At 49.9% G+C, this 20339-nt stretch overlaps 1 protein-coding gene across 1 annotated transcript in view; it reads left to right on the top strand.

Moving 5' to 3' along the window:
- Positions 1–20339, top strand: part of CUL3 (cullin 3) — a 611025-nt gene that overhangs the window by 141433 nt on the left and 449253 nt on the right. Inside the window, exon 3 of the mRNA XM_085634401.1 lies at positions 66–179. Coding sequence (XP_085490527.1) covers positions 66–179 — 114 coding nt within the window. The remainder of the gene's footprint in view (positions 1–65; positions 180–20339) is intronic.

Consider the following 20339-nt stretch of genomic DNA (forward strand, 5'->3'; position numbering starts at 1 on the left):
AGGTATATCACTCCTTAGTATGTAACTGCATACTTCATTTCCAATGTCTTCATTTTCTTTTTCAGGTGCGGGAAGATGTATTAAATTCTTTAAATAACAATTTTCTACAAACGTTAAATCAAGCTTGGAATGACCACCAGACTGCCATGGTTATGATTAGAGACATCCTGATGTATATGGTGTGTACTTAAATTTACAGTTTCGTTTTGATATTTACTAACATGCAAACAATTTTTGTATGCACCACACATTTATACTAATTAGGAGCACAATATTACTTGGCTGCAGTTCTAGCAACTGGATGCAGAAACAGAAGTTATTAGTTTGAATATCTTCCTTGATATTTATCTTCCTTGATATTTATAAATCTAGACTATTTCCAGTTGTGTACGTTATGCTGTAACACTTATACGAAGATGACTTTTTTATTTATTGTGTATGAACACGCACCCAAACAAGTCTGTCATAAAGCACATTTTAGTTATTTATTTTTACAGAGTTTACTACGAGATTGTGACTTCTGAAATGTATTTGATTCTCACACGTAAAAAGGAAGCAGTCGTTAATAAACTAAGTTTCTTTGCCCCCTTTAGCACATCCAAGCTGAGCTTCTGCTTCGGGTTCCCCTCTTGTGGTACTTGAGTTAGTTTTACCATTAAGTGGACTTTGGAGCGTTTTTTTTCTTTTCTTCTAATTGTTGTGTAGTTTGCTAATGTTTTTCAATTGATTTCGAAATCTTTCCTACCATTTGTCATCTGTTGGTATTTTTTTCAGTGCCTCAACCTTTTTGTTCATGTTTTGAGTCTTATTCCTTCTTTGCAATTATTTGTGAAGTGCCTAGCCAGTGTCAAGGCGAAGCTGCAAGAGTATAATGCTCTTTGCATTTGATAGCTTTCTGCCATACTGTTGACAAATCTCAAATATCCCACTAAAATCCTTTTGAACATTTAGCAATAAGGAACTGATTATTTTCAGGGCATAAGAAAATGCCAAGTAACTTTGCTCTTCAAAGTTTACCCTGGGCTTCCGGTTATAGGATCCTAGTATAAAAAAGCCCTCCATGCAAACCCAAAGGCATTATTATTCTCCTCACACTCCTAAGGAACTGCAAGGCCTTTTCTGGGTTTGTGTAGCATTCAGAGGTTACTGGGCAGTATTGTGTAGGTGCTATTGTCAATCGCTACCCCTTATATCCCAGGGCCACCAGTAGAACTGTCTTGCATTTAGCTAAACAAACAAACCCATTTGAGGTCCTTGACTATATATAATCACTTCATAACTCTTACGCCAGAGATGTTATAAAGATTGGCAAAATACATTGCTTGGCTTATAGGCTAATGCCCTCTCCCCCAACCGCTATGCAGTCAGTCAGCGCTGCCCAGTACTTTTGAATAAGGGGGTAGTCTCAGAGGATGTGAAAGAAGGTGCCTGTCTGCCTGCAACCTCGTAGACATTGTTCATCCCTTGTCCGCCCGATCAGTACCATCATTGTTCTAGCATAATTGGAGCGGTATAAGGTTCGGATCTGAATTAATTAAAATCCGAAGTGTATGGACATCTCATCTGATAGACATCTAGCCGCAGATTCCTTCACTTAGAATATCCCCAGGCGTGAGACTGGATCCGGACATTTTTTGCAGCAGCACCTCTGAGCGCCGGGGGACGGCGCCACACGACCCCGCCCTGACGTCGTCCACGTACAGGAAGTCAGCAAGGTCATATAAGTCCCTCCCGGCGTGCTGACGTCAGTTTCCTTGTTTTCCGCGTGCAACGCCGATCCGGAGTGAGCTCCTCTGGCCTGTTTTCAGGCCTCATTTTCGACGCTTCGCGTCGAACAGTGTGTGATGCCTTCGGGCTTTAAATCTTGTAATTCCTGTTCACGGCAAATGTCCGCGACTGACCCGCTTCTTATTTGTATGTGGTGTCAGGGCGAGCACCATGACTCCACGGACTGTGAAGCCTGCCAGCGTCTGATACCAAACTCTCGTTGGGAGCGCCGTATGAAGCTTCTTTCGGTGCGGCTGTCCCGGTCGGAGTCGTCTCGCCCCCCGGCCCCGTCATCGACTGCAGGTCCCTCTTCTGTTCAGTTCCGTCGTCTTATCGCCTTCTGGGATCCGGGGCCGTCGTTCTCCACTTGGTAAGTCAAGGCGCTTGTCGCCTAGGTGTTCGACCTCACCTTCTGTTGTCCGGGGCGCTGGTTTCCGGACTTGTGCTCCCGACGGTCGCCCCCCCCCCCATCCGCCCTTTTCTGGGTGTAGGGGCAACTCGGGGCCCAAATGGAGGCCTATGCTACGGCTTTGCAGGCCTCCCTTGGGTCCTCTCCCGTTCCTGGGGCATCCTTGTGACGTCTGCTTCTTGTGGGGTCACAGACGGCCTCGGTGCCTCTTGAGCCCTTGCCTCCCAGGAACGTCGGAGATGTGTGGTGTTTGGGTGTGGCCAAGCGGGGTCCCCCTGTACGGCTCACGGCGCCTCTGTTGCGCCGCATAGCCCCGCGGAGCTCCCTGTGCGCCGCAGGTGGTTGCCGGTGCTCATATCCCTGACTTGAGCACACCCCAGTCTTCCGGGCAGGCGGCCGCCTGTCCGGAGCCGGGTTCAGCGCCGTCTCGGATGCTGCAGAGTCTGCGTCTGACGAGGCACAATCGGCGCCGACATGCATCGTTTCGGCGCCGTGTCGACCCTGGGTTCTGGACTCTTCCATAGAGGCCTCTGGAGAGAGTTCGGCGACGCCCTCCCGCCCGGCGTCACCGGAGTTAGTGTTGCCAGTGCCCCCCTTGGAATTTGTGGAGTCTCCTCAGGAGCTCCCAAATCCGGCAGGCTGTTCGCCTCCCTAGGAGCCCCGTCAGGATCCTCACTGTTTCGTGGGGCTTCCAGGGGTGTGGAATTTATTAAAATATATACTTGTCCATGGGGCAAGTTGCTTCATAAATCTACTTGTCCTGGAACAAAATCCACTTGTCCCTTTGGTGCCATGTAGTGCAGCGACAAATTGTCAGCAATCTCATTATATAAGAGCTCTGATATAGCTTCTCTGATCATGCCAGGGCTCATACCATAGTAGTGTTTGATTACTTGCAATGTCCTTATGTTGCCACGTTCCCACAGATCTACATACTGGGGCTGAAGGTAGTGGTAGGCAATAGTTCCAGGGTTAGAATGCCCTTTTATGTCTGTGCAAACCTACTAATTTGCATTTTTAAGGGTTTTCAACAACTCTTTAATCTTTTCCCATACTGAGAAATGTTGGAAATTGAGTCCTGATAATGGCAGATGTAAGCCTTCTTCGAGAGTTGGGAAAAAAGTGGGTAAATGGAAAGTGAATTTGCAAACACTCAGATTTTCACATGAGAAAATCTACACATGCATATCTGCTCATGCTAAAATGCAGTTCACAAATATTTTCTAGGAGTACTTTTTCTTGTTCTACTTTTGTATATTATTGGGATTTCACAAAAGCCGTATAGCTGCACTTAATGCAAGGACATATACCATGGGTGCACTTTTGAGACTTTCCTTAATTGTGCCCCTAATTTAGTCTGGCCATGACCTTTTGCGCTTATTAAAATCCTGTCTCTCTCTGTATCAGGTGCCTTCACTGTGAGTGACAGCATTCTGCTCTTTTACAAGGAACATATCAGCACACAAAGTAGGTATGTTCAGTGCCAGTAACTCCTGTGGCAGTGTGTGCTTTTTGAGACCAAGAACAATTTTTGCTTTTGCCAATGTTTGTTATAATCGTGAGGGCACGGCAGCTCCCACACCAATAAGGTTTTACAAAAACTATGCCAAAACAAGTCCCACATTGACAAAACTAAAAAGCTGACCACCAAATTGAGACCTACTGACTTAGCCAATGCTTGGTTTTTTTTGTTTCCAATAATCTTATTGAAACTGGTTACACCGATTTTCCAATATGAATTGTTTGGGAAATACTAGCATGCACCAACACATTACTAAATGATGCTGCAAAGAAATGGTACCTGAAAGTTTACAGTAGTTTAGTTAAATGGTTTTTTTTCCCGCTTTCATTTTTATATCAACATTTCATTTTGAAAGCAAAGATTCATCAATCTTGCTTTCAAGCTTATGCAAATATTTACATCCAATCAGAGAGCATTCTGGGAGCATTAGCTATAGCCTCATATTGCTAAACTTTGAAAACGTGTGTACACATTTTTATACTGGAACCATTGTCAGTAGTGCAGTCAAGCTTACAACATTTACGTAGAGCGCTCACCCTAATAATAAAGGTTTTCAATTAATGAACCATATATGCAAGTTTGGGGGAGGAGCTTGGCGCGCATCCAAGATGGTCGCGTGAGCACAGGGCTCCCCGGACCCTCGCCGCTCCTCGCAAATTATCCTGATGATATCCTGATTTCTTGGACAGGCTTTCGAAGGCGAACCTAGACTGAGTCCATAACTCTTTCCAGAATTTGAATCCATAACCCTTTCCAGAATTTGAATCGGACTTGGGCGACCGAAATTACGGCATTTTGAACTTTTGAGGCCCACCTTGAGGCCGTGCCGGGGACTTGGTGATCTGTGGAGCCGGGGCGTAGTTGAACAACAACGGCATTGGGACCGCCTCAGTGGCCGTGTCTCCACTTTCGGTTTCGCTTTCGGTTTCTGGCGTGGTCTGATTGAGGGCCTGTTTCGCTCGGCCGGGGACCAATCCAGCCTTCTTCTGTTGTCATCGGTGCCTTCTCATCACAGCGTACTGGGTCAAGTCGCGCCTCTCTCCAGACCCCACGAGCCTGCTTCTTGACCGGCGGCCATTTTCACTCGGTCTTGTGGGCCCCTCCGGGGTGCATCTTCCACCATGGCGTGCAGGGGTGAACCCAAGAGGCGGAAGACCAAGACGTCTCTCCGTGGGGGACAGTTCCAGACAAATGTTATGGACCGCTATACTCAAGCCAAAGGATCCCCCAGGCCTTCCAGCAGTACCCCAGAGGACGCCAGAGAAGACCTATCTGCCCCTGCTGACTTGTCCCTGCAGGACATTATGGGCGCCATCACCGGCATGAAGGAGACCATCGGCCGGCAGTATGAGGCCCTGGCTCGTAAAATTGACACGGTCGCCATTGACGTCACTCTAATCAGGGCTGACCTGTCCAAAACTAACGAGAAGGTGTAGTCGCTGGATTTGAAGACCTCCAGCCTCACGGCCGATGTGTCGGGACTTGTAACAGACCTTGGCGCCCTGAAATCAGCCAACGACTTGATGCCCCATCGGCTGTACGATTTTGAGAACATGGTAAGACGCAACAACATCCGTGTCATAGGAGAATCCCGAGACTCGTTCTGTTGACCTCCTGGTTGAAGATCTAATCCTTACTCATCTTGCCCCTTCTGGACTCAGCAAGTTCTTCGCTGTGGAGCGTGCACATCGTGTTCCGGGCGGCAAGCCCAAGCCTGGCGCTCCCCCGAGGCCTATCATTGCTAAACTTTTTCATTTCAGGGACCGTGATGCGATTTTGCAGGCCTCGAGGGTGCACGGCCCGGTGAAATTTGAAAACTCCTCTGTCAATTTTTTCACGGACTTCACTCAACTTGTGCAGAGACAGAGGATGGGCTTTCAGGGGGTTAAGCGACGTCTTCGGGACCTGGGCTTGAAGTATGCCATGCTTTTCCCTACCAGGCTTCGAGTGGAACATGAGGAACGGACCTTCTTTTTTGAACGACCGGACAATGTGAGTGACTGGTTGGATTCACTGCCTGGCCGGGGCGATCGAACGGGGCATCCTGGCGGTGGTGAGCCTCCACAGAAGTGACTTTTCGGTCCCTAACCTTGATAATCGGACATTGCTCAGTTGGGTTCTACCTCTTTTGTATATTTTGTCTGATAAGTAGTTCGCGTCTGGGTGGCGGGTGGAGACGGGCCTCTCTCCTCCTCCGGGGCCTTTTTGTAGAATGGGATTGTTAGGGCGACAGGCACACTGCATTTTGGGGTGGTTTTGTTGTTTGCAGGGGTGCAGGGAGGGGGGAGTTGTAATGGGTTTTGGTTGGGGTGTTTGTGTTTTCTTTTCTCAAGGCGGCATATTGGTTCTTTCTTTGCTTCTGGTGTCCTGCTCTCTGGGGGGAGACTCCTGCTACTTTGGTGGGGATGGGGGGTAGTGGGTTGAGGTTGATATCTTGGAACGTCAATGGATTGGGGGATCGTATCAAACGGGGTGTTGTATTGCAATATTTGCGTCGTTTGACTCCTGATGTTGTACTCCTGCAGGAGACGCATTTGGTTGGCAATGTGTGTCATGCTATGAACAGGTGGGGATACAGATTGGTTGCACACTCTGGGTTCACCACTGGTTCCAGAGGGGTTGGTATTCTTGTCCGGTCTTCCCTCCCACTGGAGATTGATAATGTCATCCTTGATGACAGAGGGCGGTATGCTGCCCTAACTGGGAGGTGGGAGGGCAGGACCCTTTCCTTGGTTACGATATATGATACATGTTCCCCCAGGCCTCCAGACCTCTACTTTCTCTGATGTTGGCCGGATGTTGTTGGAACTCCCCGATAGTCTTCTCCTCCTGGGTGGGGACTTTAACTCGGTGCTACACGGGGACGCAAGCTGCGTTGCGGATCGCCCCTATTAACCCTTGGTATCTGCGCAACCCCAGTACTCGCGACAGCCTCATTAAGTCGCTCGACCACTACTTCCTGGAGAACGAGGGGTCTGTCCTGTCCTCAGTGTCCCTGTGGGAAGCTTTCAAAACTGTTATTCATGGACAGGCCCTCTCTTTAATAGCTGCTACCAAGAAAGCTAAGAATGGGGAGGTCGTGAGGCTGGAGGCTGAAATACTGGAGTTAGAGGCTGAGCTAGACTCGGGTGTCACCCAGGATAGGCTCCACGCCCTTGGCTTGAAACAGTTCGAATACAAATCCCTTGTTACTGATGCTGCCAAGACACTGTGCAGGGAACAGCAAGGTAGACTGTATGATGTTGGGGATAAGGCGGGTAAACTGATTGCGTGGGTCGATAAGAAGGAGCGAGTGAACCGTGTGGTGCCTGTGCTTCAGGATTCCGGCGGTGTTCGTGTGACTGACCCTGGTGAGATTGTGGAGTGCTTTGCTGATTATTTTCGTGTGGTTTACTCCCCGGTGTCCGACAGAGATGAGGTTGACTCTCGTTCCTTGTTGAGGGATATCGCGCTACCTTGCCTGTCTGAAGAGGATCGAGAGTGCATGGAGGCATCGTTGTCAGCCGACGAGATTGCTATCGCGATTCGTTCCCTTCGTACTGGTAAGGCTATGGGCCCCAATGGATTGCCCATTGAATTGTACAAATTGTGTTCGGATAAAGTCGCGCCTTTTCTCCGTGATATGTTTTTGGAGTCACGTGAGCTTGGTTCCCTCCCTAGTGACCAGCGTCTGGCCACCATAGTTGTGATTCCCAAGGAGGGCAAGCCTCGTGATCGTTGTGCCTCATACAGACCCATCTCCCTACTGAATGCTGAGCCAAAGATCCTCGCCAAGGTCCTCGCTAATCGCCTACTCGCTGTTATCTGTGACCTGATTCAACCAGATCAATCTGGTTTCATCCCGCACCGGAACACCGCTCTCAATCTGAGGCGTTTGCATGGCATTCTCGCCAGGGCGGAGTTTCTTTCCGAGCCGGCCATCTTGGCTTCCTTGGACGCCACGATGGCCTTTGATACTATAGAATGGCCATATCTCTGGGCCACACTGGCGAAGTTCGGTTTCGGGCCGGGATTTATTAGTTGGGTCAGACTTTTATATACGGATCCGCTGGCTCAGGTTGTTGTCAATGGGAGGGTGTCCCAGCCCTTCGCTCTCTTTGGGAGTGTCGCGAGGTTGCGGCTTATTGGTGCCGTGTGCATGCGGTAATGGAGTGTGTTACTGGGGTTGCTCTGTTGCCTGAGGCTCGTCGATGTTTGCTGAATGTATGGGAGCCGAATGATTACAACGTTGCCCTGGCCCGGTGGGTGGCACTTGGGAACATGATTGCAAAGAGGGATATTGTGCAGCTTTGGGGCTCCCGGCGGCCTCCCGCCGTGTCAGTGTGGAAGGAGAACATGGACTGGTGTATGTTCAGGGAGAAGACGGTATATCTGGTTCGGGGCAAGCCTGGGGCGTGGGGTAGAATTTGGGGTCAGTGGAACGCCTACCGCGGTAACATTTGTACGCCCCCTTTTGAAGACACTTCTGATATTTCCCTGTCCCCCTGATCCTAGGGTTCCTTGAATACTGTACTCTTTACGTTGATTGTTCTGGCTTCCCCGCTGCCTCCCCCTCCCCCCCCCGGTCATCTTTATTATTTATTTTTATTATTTATTTTAGGTTTTTATAGAGCGCATAGTCACCCTTGAGTATCCCAGCGCTGAACCTCGTACTCCTAAAGGGGGGGGCAGGGAAGACTTCGAGTAGATCAAGGAAAGAGGAGGGTTTTGAGGGATTTCCTGAATCTTAAAAGGTTTGGTTCCGCTCTAAGGTTTGGGGGAAGTGCGTTCCATTTTCTGGCTGTGTTCACAGAGAATCTGCGGCCGCCAACGCGGGTTTTCTTCACCCTGGGGACCACAATAAGGTTTCCCTGTTCAGACCGGAGAGCTCTCGGTGGTTTGTATGGGGTGATCCATGTGCTCAGAATGGGAGGGCCAGCGTTGTGCAGGGTCTTGTGGGCCAAGCAAAGGGCTTTGAATGCGACTCTTTCCCTCACGGGGAGCCAATGAAGTTTCCTCAACGCTGGTTTGGCCGATGTTCTAGATGGGGTGTTTGTGAGCAGGCGGGCTGCAGCATTTTGGGTTTTTTGTAAGATCTGGTAGGTGGCTTCCGGTGCGCCGAGGTAAATGGCGTTGCTATAGTCTAGCCTTGCTAGCACTAGGCCTTGGATTAGCAGGAGGCGAGATTTGAATGGTAGTAGGGGCAGTACCTTTCTGCATGATCTTAGAAGCCCATAGCAGATACCGGCAGTTTTCCTAGCCTGGGTCCTGAAAGTGAGGTCAGTCTCAAGCCACACTCCTAGACTCTTGACCTCTGTTTTGGGGGAGGGGGGGTCACCCATACAGGCGGGCCAGATGTCAGGTGGGAGACTCGGGGATTTGTGGCCGAGGAGCAGGATCTCTGTTTTTGACCCGTTGAGCTTTAGGTCAGAGTCGCTCATCCATTGGTGGACGGTGGAGAGACAGTCACGCAGGTTGGAGGGTTTTAGCTTGGGGTGTGAGAGAGTCACCACTAGCTGGGTGTCGTCAGCGTAGCTGACGATCGTCACTCCGAATGGGGCGACCAATTCCTCCAGTGGGGCCATATACACGTTGAAGAGCGTGGGGCTCAGTGAGGAGCCCTGGGGCACTCCACAACGGAGGGGAATTGGAGAGGAGCGGCTTTCTCCTTCCCAGACTTGGAAGGAGCGTTGTGAGAGGAAAGATGTGAGCCATCTCAGAGCACGGTCTTGTATACCTATGTTGTCTAGGCGCTGGGCTAGGACCTGATGGTTGACAGTGTCAAATGCCGCGCTGAGGTCCAGGAGGACCACTGCCACTGATCCTCCTGTGTCAATGATCTCTCTCGCTTTCTCTACGGCCGCCAGGAGGGCGGTATCTGTCCCCTGACCTGGTCTGAAGCCGGTTTGGGAGTTTTTTAAGAGGAGGTTAGCCTCCAGGAAGTGGGACAGTTGTTTATTTACCAGCTTCTCTGCCACCTTCCCTATCCAGGGGAGGAGCGAGATGGGTCGATAGTTGGACCTCCTGCTTCTTTACCTGGCTGGGTGGGGTCCCCCCGTCGGCGCTTGACACTGTCTAGACTGTTTCTCGCCTTGAGTTTTTTTTTGGTCGTTTTCTTATCTTCAACATTTAAAATATCGGTATTCTGTCTAACTTCTGAGTTGCCGAGCATAACTTTTGTATTCCCTGCTGCGCCTCTGGGGAGCGGTCGCTTCTTTGTGACGTCACGTAATTGGTATGCATGTGCTAGCGGCCGGCCCTGGTGGTTGTAGGCCCATGTTTGTACTGCAGGTTTTCTGCACAATAAAGTTTTTTCCCAAAAAGAAAAAAAAAAAATATATATATATATATATATATATATATATATATATATATATATATATATATATATATATATATATATATATATATATATATATATATATATATATATATATATATATATATATATATATATATATATATATATATATATATATATATATATATATATATATATATATATATATATATATATATATCTCCTCGAAATCCAACTAATTCGGAAGAATCGTGCTGCTGGACCTTCCGAAAGCAGGAAACGGACACCAACTTGTGCTTAATTACTTTTATTACCCGCAGTGGATGCCGCCATGACGCGTTTCGGGCCCGTAAGCCCTTGATCACATGATATATATACATATACAAGTTTGAACATCATTCACATATGGACAAAAATATTACCTTAACTGCAGACAGTGCCCTTTCCTGATCCTTAATTGTGGTACTGCACACTGGCAGCCAAAGGGTTTGTGCTGCAGGGGGCTGGGCCTACTTGTCCCAAGGACAAAATACACATAAAAACCTGTTGCCCTTGACCCCAAACAATATGTCCTGGGCGTCGGGCTATAGGAATTCCACATCCCTGGGCTTCCTTCCGTGGAGCATTGGGCGCACCCTCAGTGTCTTGGGAGGGTCAGCTTACAACCCTCCCCCACTGATGAGCTGTTTTCCCCTCCACGGAGGGCTACCGAGGCTGGTGCGGCTTTTTTGAGAGTGGTCTCTTTGGCTTCCCGCATTTTAAATATGCAACCCCCCTCTATCCCTTTGTCTGTGGACCCCTTGCTTTAGGTCCTCCACGGTGGGCCTGGAAATATGGAGCCGCTTTTGCCTTTTGGGTACCTGGGTCCGACTTGCGTCAGGTGACCCGGTGGCTCGTTCAGTTTTGCACCGCCACCGTCCAGCTCCACATGATCCGGCCTGTCTTTGTGTGCACCCTGATGCGCAGGGGTTCGTGTTGCAGACTGCCTTTCCTTCTGTGCCCAATCTAACGCTTCCTCCCTCTTCGGAGTCCAGGTGGCTTGAGTCATGGGGTAGGAACGTCTTTGCATCCACTAGTGCTGCCCTACGGTCCTTAAATACAGTGTGTGTTTTGGCTCGGGCTACCTCTGCCCTGTGGGACTCTGCAGAGTCTTTGCATACTGCCACCCCTGAAGGTGCTCGAGTTGATCTTCTTCGCCTCATCCGGGATGGCCGCGACCTTGCCGAATTCACATTCCGTTCAGCCTTCGATACTGCGGATTCTTTGGGCCGAGCCATGGCGAGCTCTGTTGCCTTAATGCGTCACGCTTGGTTGCGAGATAGCGTCTTCCCTGAAAATATACGGGAGCGACTGGTTGACTTAACCTTTGATGGGGTTTTGCTCTTTGATGCTCACGCCGAGTTGGCGGTTCGCCGGCTCCTAGCGGGCTTTCGCCCTCCCAATTAGGCCCTTTTGGGCCTGTCTTCTACGGTACTTTTTCATTTCGCATCCTTGGATGCACTCTATGTTTACCATGGGCAGTGAGCCGTACGTCTTCTTTTTTCTGTGGTCAAGGGTGCTTACCCTTTTATTGGCATCCCTTGGATGCGTTTTTTGCTTTCAGCTGCCTATTGGCCTTTTGTGGCCGTGTTCCACAGGTTGCTGTTTCCTCTGACTGTGGTATTCAGCCGGTGGCTTGGCTCGGTGTTGTTGTTACGGCTCGGAACCCAGCTCACGGGTTCAGTTTGTTACTGCGTTCTTTTGGCCTGGCTTCTTGCCCTAAGAGGTGTCCCCTGTTGTTTGGGGTATACATACTCCATGTGGGGTACTTGTATGCTATTATATAGCCTTGCTTATCTCACCTGGGCCTGGGGGTCATGTAGGCTCCATGCGTCACTTGGTGGTCTGTTGTACGGTGTTCTATGTTTATCCCTGGTGCCATCTGCTTTCGCCATGGTCATCCACCTCCTTTGGAGGCTTCATGGTCTCCTCTTCCAAAACTGCTCCTACCTGCCCATACTGTTCTAGGTATGGTCCGGTATATACATGTTCATGCTCCTGGCTTGTTCTCCTCTTCCTATGTCGCTCCCTCTTGTCGAGGCTGTGACGTCTGGACCAATATCTCCATGTGTGATGGGGGCTTTTCTGAGTTGTTGCAAGCTGGCCTTGGGTTCCTTCTTGCTTCTACTTACTGGAGTGGTTTTCCAAATTGACATATGCTCCCTTTTTGTTGTTCAACGCTGTACACGTCTTTCTGGAGTGTTGGTCTTTGATTCTGAGACTTTTCCCACCTTTCGTTACCGTGGTGTTTTTGGCCTCTTCCTTCGGATATGCCTACTCTTGTTGCAGCTACGCCTGCGGGACAGTTCTTTTGATGGCAGTGGTCATTGATTACTGTCTACAAGTCTATGTTGTGGGTTGTTTCTCACTTTGACCTCATGCTGCCCGGTCGGGCACTCTTCTGTTCTTGTGTAAGCCACTTTAAGGTCTTTTTGACCTTTTGCTGGCGAAATATTCTACCTGCTTCGGTGGGTCGGAGATTGGTGCTACTCTCCCTCCTTACCCCTTTTGGGGTTGGGTGTGCGCTTAGCATGCTTCTTGTCTTGCTGGGTTTTCCGTACGCATTGCTCAGGTTCTGGCTCTTGCCTTTGGGCTCTTGCCACCGGCTCCTTCGGCTTCCTTCTATAGGCTAGTCTGTTAGGCGCTGGTTACATCTCTTCGATTTCTTTTCAAGCTTGGGTCAATGCACTTATCGTGTGCCATTTAGCGGGGAGTGGTCCTTCTTGCTCTCTCTCTTTCCTTGCTCTGGTATAGAGCTCATGCCATTCTACCTGTCATTTTTTTATACGGGCACGATGTGTCGCCATTCTGGCATGTTTTTCGGATTTCTTCTATCCTGTGACTTCTGCTCTTCTAGCTGCTGGGGTTGCTGTCGGCTGTTCTGCCACAGCCCCCCCACCCACACACCCTTATCCATTGCTCTGTTGCCGGATCAGATGCTTGGCGCTTTCTGTTGTCCTGTCGCAGACCCGCCTCCCTTGGGGTATGGCAGTGGTATCTATTCTAAGTTAAGGAATCTGCGGCTAGATGTCTCTATCAGATGTACGAGTTACTTACCTTCGGTAACGATGTGTTCGAGGCATGTGGGCTGCTGAATTCATATCTGTGCATAGATCGCCGCCTAGTGTTGGGTCCGGATGTTTGCACGTTGTTGTCCTGGAAGAGTCTTCGAAGTATCCTGAGATAGGTGACTCCTCCCCTGGACCACAGTGTGCATGGGCATCCTCTCCATCCTCAGATTGTTTTTTTCCGCCATTGGGTTCGGATGTGCTTATCTTGACTCAAGTTAGGAAAAACTTTTTTTCAGGCCAAAAGGCCTTTAGTTCGCGTCGGTACTGTTCCCGATCGGTATCGACAGTTACTTGTTAGTTTACTGTCTTCAACAACAACTTTTTCGCATCGTATCCGACCATCGACCCTACATCGATGATGGAATCGAGGACACCATTCAAGCGGTGTCCTGTTTGCAATGCGAAATATCCCCATGTCGACGTCCACCCGGTGTGCAACAAATGCCTTTCACCGGATCACGACGAATCCACATGTATGGCCTGTGCCCGATTCCGATCCAAAAAGACTCTCCGGAATCGACGAGCAGCGAGACTTGAAGCGCAGCAAGCGGCACAGGCCCCGACCAACATCTTCAGCGCCGAGGACGAAGATGTGGAAGGCGTGGAGAACCTACCCTCCAGCCCCGCTTCCGAACACGATTCCGGATCGGAAGACATCGAAGAACAACTCTTTCAAAGGGAAGAAGCCGACACCGAGGTAGGAGACTACGATGAGGCCTTAGGGGCCGAAGAAAGTAGCTCCGGTGACGAGCAAGGCCTACCCGTACAGACTGAGGATATCCCAGTGCGTCAGTCAATGGCTCCGGTCGAGGGATCGCCTTCGGGCCTTACCCAAGACCTATCCCGCAGTTCTTCGGCCCCGACATCTGGCCCGGCCTCGGACATTCAGCGACAGCCATTAGTGCCCAAAATGACTGGTTTCCCTTCCTCGAAACCGAAACCAAAAGTCGTATCGGTTCCACAGAAACCGAAAGTGAAACTACCACTGGTCGGATCGAAGCCCACTACACCTTCGACGCCAGCCAAACCCGTCGGCACCGACCGCACCAAACGGGACTTCGGTGCCGAACTCGCAGCAGCCGTCGGCGCCGACACACGGAAAAATGCCATCGGTACCGCCAAGCCGCCTCGGCCCCCGGCACCGAAACAATCGGCTCCGGCCACGAAGGTCAAAATGGCCGCTGCGTCGCACATCGCTTCGAAAGCAGCACCGAAGGCCCAATCATCGACGTCGTCGACAGCTACTACCTCTCCTCGACTCGATGGCCCCGAAGAAGTCCACGCCTGCCTCTGCAGAACCGCTCGGCGCCAAAGAACCGTCGGCGTTACAGGTTCGACAAGTTGCAGCGTCCTTGCAACGCATCAAAGAAAAGGCAGCCCTCCAGGACACGTCGGGCTCCGAGCCGAAAAAAGCTCAAAAAGCTTCTCCAGCAATACCCAACATCACTTTTGGACTGCCACCATCCACGGCACCCAAACTGTTTGAAATCAGGACACGTGTCACCCAAACTAGGATCACACCTGCCGAACGCTCTCCTACGGAGACGTCACCGTCCCACATCATCGATGCCGACACCGGCAGACTTATGCTCCACAAGCGGAGAATATCTTCCGAGCAGCCTTTGGACTCCTACCGGATCCCGCTAAAGAAAAAGCTGTCAGCGGATTCGGAACCAGTTCTTTACGAACGTCTCCATACCTCTTACCTAGATTCACAGCCCTTCTCTCCGACACCCTCCGAAACCGATGCTTTGGAGGACTACATGGGTGACGATGTCCCCTACCCCAGAGAGATGGACCCTGAAGGCCAACAGGACCCTGACCAGGCTTGGGATGACCCTGTAGACCCGGGTGCGCCTATGGATACACAGGACACGCAGCTCTATGGCGCGAAAACGTCTCCCACAGAGGACACTGCCGCATTCAACGCCCTCATTGAACGTGCTGCCGCCAATCATGGTGTGCAACTCCACTCTGACACAATCGAGGACGATTTTCTAATGGATACTTTCGCATCCTCAGAAAGGAATATCAAAACTCTACCCATGCTGAAAGGTGTCCTTAAACCAGCAAAGGACATTTTCAAAGAACCCACTAGGGCAAGAGTAATAAACCTCAGGATCGACAAAAAATATAGGTCGGCGCCTGGGGACCCTACGTACATTAGAGGCCAGTTGCCTCTAGATTCCATCATAGTCGCTAATGCTCGCAAAAGGGCGCACTCACAGACTTCTGGCGAAGCTCCTTCCCCGGACAAGGAGTCCAAGGTGCTAGAGACCTCCAGCAAACGGGTTGCAGCCCAGGTGTTAATATATGGCGTATTGCCAATACCCAGGCGCTCCTAGCTCGCTACGATCGCGCCCACTATGACACATTAGAAACCCTACTCCAACATCTCCCTGACCAATACAAAGAGGGAGCAGAGATCCTCATCAGGGAGGGACAACTCACGAACGCATCCATTAAGTGTGCACTGGATGCCGCAGATACAGCTGCTAGAGCAATAAATACCAGCGTCATGTTACGACGACACGCCTGGTTACGAATCTCCGGATTCAAACCTGAGGTTCAAAATAACATCCTCAATCAGCCGGTCAACCCCGACTACTTGTTCGGACCAGAGGTCGACACCACCCTAGAAAAAATAAAAAAGGACACAGACACTGCAAAGTCCATGGGGGCTCTCCAAACACAGTCCTTTCGGAGTGGCTCCTTTCGTCGCCCCGGAAATAGAGGAGCAGGTAGAGGACAGGGGTCACAGCAAACCTTCAACAAGGGCAACACACAAAGTACTTACGATAAAAACACCCGGGGTGGATATCGTGGCTCCAGCACAAAGGGTAGAGGACGCGGATACGGCAATACCAGGTCCTCCCCCAAGAACAAACAGTGACGCCCTCTCCCTTCCTCCCGACCACATAACACCTGTCGGGGGAAGGCTACAAAGGTTCCTGTCCACGTGGAACTCCATCACCACGGACAGGTGGGTCAAAGATATTATCAAACACGGTTACTGCCTAGAATTAACCTCCACTCCACCCACCATACCACCAAAACACCGTCCTATGTCCTCAGAGCACTTAGCGCTATTACAGCAGGAAGTGCTAAGTATGCTGAAAAAAGGCGCAATAGAGGTCGTGCCCGTCCACGAGCAAGGTACGGGGGTGTACTCCCTGTACTTCTTAATACCAAAAAAGGACGGGTCACTCAGACCTATACTAGACCTGAGACCCCTCAACCGCTACATTCTCTCAGAGCATTTCCACATGCTCACCCTACAACAAGTCCTCCCGCTGCTCAAACAGGGAGACTTCCTGGCCACGCTAGACCTCAAAGATGCGTATTTCCACATACCCATTCACCCCTCACACAGAAAATATCTCAGGTTCACTATTCAAGGGCAGCACTACCAATTCAAGGTTCTTCCCTTCGGCGTGACAACAGCACCCAGAGTTTTCACAAAGTGCCTATCTACTGTGGCTGCACATCTACGGAGGCAACAAATTCACGTCTACCCTTACCTGGACGACTGGCTTGTTCAGGCAAAGTCAGCCCAGCAATGTGCCAGCCACATGTCCCGCACCATTCACCTCCTTCACAGTCTGGGGTTCTCACTAAATTACCCGAAATCACATCTCCAACCCGCACACGTACAACAGTACCTAGGTGCGACCATAGACACTCTGGCAGCCACAGCTCAGCCAAATTTAGTGAGGATCAACAGCATGCAAATGCTGATTTCCAAGTTCAAACCCCAACACTCCCTTCCCGCGCGAGTGTTCATGCAGCTTATAGGCATGATGGCCTCCTGCATTTTCATAGTCCCACACGCGAGACTACATATGCGCCCGCTTCAGGAGTGCTTAGCACGTCAATGGAATCAGGCTCAAGGGCAACTAAAAGACCTAGTGTTGGTGAGCGGTCGGGCATACAACTCTCTGCATTGGTGGAAGCCACAAAACCTTTGCAAGGGCCGACCGTTCCAAGAGCCTGCTCCACAAATAATACTGACAGCGGACGCGTCTCTCCAGGGATGGGGAGCTCATGTACTCAATTACACAGTGCAGGGACTATGGACAACACAGCAAAAGAAGATGCACATCAACCTTCTAGAACTGATGGCAATCTTCCTGGCAATGAAAGCATTCAAAGTACACTTGTGCAACAAAGTAGTGTTGATCCGGACGGACAACATGACTGCCATGTACTATATACAGAAGCAGGGAGGAACACACTCTCCACAGTTGTCTCATCTGGCTCAGAGCATGTGGAAGTGGGCCATTCAGAGGAGCATATTCCTCATGGCGGAACACCTCCCCGGCAAGGACAACCAGATGGCGGATCTGCTCAGCAGACACAGCCACCAGATGCACGAGTGGGAGCTACATCCGTAAGTACTCCAACCGTACTTCCAACAGTGGGGTCATCCAGAGATAGACCTATTCGCCACAAGCGAAAACGCAAAATGCCAAAGCTTTGCCGCCAGGTTCCCACATCCGCAGTCGCAGGGCAATGCGATATGGATGAACTGGTCCGGCAGATTTGCGTACGCTTTTCCCCCAGCACCACTGATACCGCTGGTGGCACGCAAACTCAGACAACACTCACTGACACTCGTCCTGGTTGCTCCAACATGGGCACGCCAACCATGGTACACCACCTTTCTAGAACTTTCCGTGGTGCCGCATCAAAGGCTGCGGATCAAACCCGCGCATTTGACGCAGAACCATGGAGAGATTCAGCACCCAGATCCGCAACAGCTGAACCTGGCAATCTGGCTCCTGAAGTCCTAGAGTTTGGCTACCTAAACCTGCCACCTGACTGTATGGACATCATTAAGGAAGCTAGAAGACCCACTACCAGAGCTTGCTATGCAGCCAAATGGAAAAGGTTCGTCATTTATTGCAATAATAACGACATTAACCCGCTAGACGCATCCATCCAAAACATAATTTGTTACCTCTTACACCTATACCGATGCAATCTGGCATACACCTCAATACGTGTCCATTTGACCGCAATATCAGCCTATCTCCAGAACAGGCAGCACCTCTCTCTATTCAGAGTGCCTGCCATCAAAGCATTCTTGGAAGGACTCAAACGAGTAATTCCTCCAAGCCACCCACCAGCTCCAATGTGGAACCTCAACCTGGTCCTCACACGCCTGATGGGTCCACCCTTTGAACCTCTACCCTCATGCGAGATTCAATTCCTCACCTGGAAAGTAGCTTTCCTAGTAGCAATCACTTCTTTGAGGAGAGTTAGTGAACTCCAGGCACTAACCGTTCAAGAGCAATTCATACAGGTTCACGCCAACAGGGTCGTACTACGTACCAACCCCAAATTCATGCCCAAGGTGATATCGCAGTTCCACATGAATCAAACCATTGAACTGCCTGTTTTCTTTCAAAACCCACAAACTGTCGCAGAAAGAGCACTCCATACACTGGATGTAAAGAGAGCCCTCATGTACTATATAGACAGGACTAAAGTCTTTAGGAAAACAAAACAACTTTTCGTTGCCTTTGCCCCACACCACAAAGGTAACGCCATCTCCAAAGCAGGTATAGCCAGATGGATCGTTAAATGTATTCAAATTTGCTATCAAAAAGCTAAACGCACATTACTGATTCCCCCACGAGCCCACTCAACACGTAAGTTAGGGGCCTCCATGTCTTTCCTGGGAAACATTCCTTTGCATGATATATGTAGAGCAGCCACCTGGTCCACTACACATACATTTACCAAACACTATTGTGTAGATGTGCAATCAAAACAGCAGGCAGCTGTAGGACAGGCTGTTCTAAAAACTCTTTTTCAGACCGCTGCAGCTGGCACTGGTAGCCACCGCTAATGGGAGGTACTGCTATGTATTCTATGCACAGATATGAATTCAGCAGCCCACATGCCTCGAACTGAATATGCTACTTACCAGTATGCATCTGTTCTTGGCATGTAGGGCTGCTGACATTCATATCGCCCACCCTCCTCCCCGGCGCCTGTAGCAGCTGCAGCTCTCAGAATTACTGTATAGCATGGTCATCACTTTTTGTATCTACTCCATCACTGCCACAATGGCAAAAAACAATCTGAGGATGGAGAGGATGCCCATGCGCACGGTGGTCCAGGGGAGGAGTCACCTATCTCAGGATACTTCGAAGACTCTTCCAGGACAACAACGTGCAAACATCCGGACCCAACACTAGGCGGCGATCTATGCACAGATATGAATGTCAGCAGCCCTACATGCCAAGAACAGATGCATACTGGTAAGTAGCATATTCAATCTGGTAGAGACGTTGTCTAGCCGCAGATTCCTTAACGCCCACCCGGCCTCCCCGTTCTGTGAGGACCTTGTCTAGTGGTGTTTTCCGCTCGCCTCTTCGATTGCCATTGGGTTATATCTCAAAGGGGGTCAGTTTGTTGCACTCCCCTGGGTGCTTTCATATACAGTTCGCCTCTGCTGGGGGCTTCTTTCTGTTATATGGTGCCTTTGATTCAGATGTTTTTCCCTTGTTGCACTCGGGAAGGGGCTTCCGTTTCACTTGCGGGGCTCTTTCTCACGGCTTCCACTTATGTGTTGGCAGTGTCTATTCGGTCTTTCAGATGGTGTCTCCCACCATCCTCCTCCTTTATTCACTGATTTTTCATCCATCGCACACTGTTCCCATACTGGCACAGTTTCTGATTGTTGGCTCCGCGTTGTGCCGTAGAAATGTTTCTCTGAATAAAACTGACGTCCGCGCGCCAGGAGGGACATATATGACCTTGCTGACGTCACGTACGTGGACGACGTCAGGGCGGGCTCGTGTAGTGCCGTCCCCCGGTACGCAGAGGTGCTGCTGCAAAACATTTCTGGATCCAGTCTCACGCCTGGGGAAATTCTAAGTTAAGGAATCAACGGCTAGACAACGTCTCTACCAGATACATCGTTACCGAAGGTAAGTAACTCGTACTTTAGGGGCTGTCGGGAGCTCCCGCTCACCATCCTCGAAACTCCACTAATATTTTTAAAGAATTGGTAATGGGGGATTGTAAACAGCTGTACTGTCAAGCCAGACCTAAAAATGATGATCGTTTACTCCAAAGATGTGAAATATCGGTATTTAAACAGAAATTTATGTTCACACCTACTCTTAACATGCTAAAACAGAATGCTTTCTGTGGAACTGGTGAAGGATATTTGACGGTTGGTCGTTTTCAGTATGAGAAAGGAAAATAAAAACTTTTGTCAATTACACCTTTCCTGTT

The sequence above is a fragment of the Triturus cristatus genome, chromosome 11 (genome assembly GCF_964204655.1).
Source record: "Triturus cristatus chromosome 11, aTriCri1.1, whole genome shotgun sequence".
In the NCBI taxonomy this organism is placed as follows: Eukaryota; Metazoa; Chordata; class Amphibia; order Caudata; family Salamandridae; genus Triturus; species Triturus cristatus.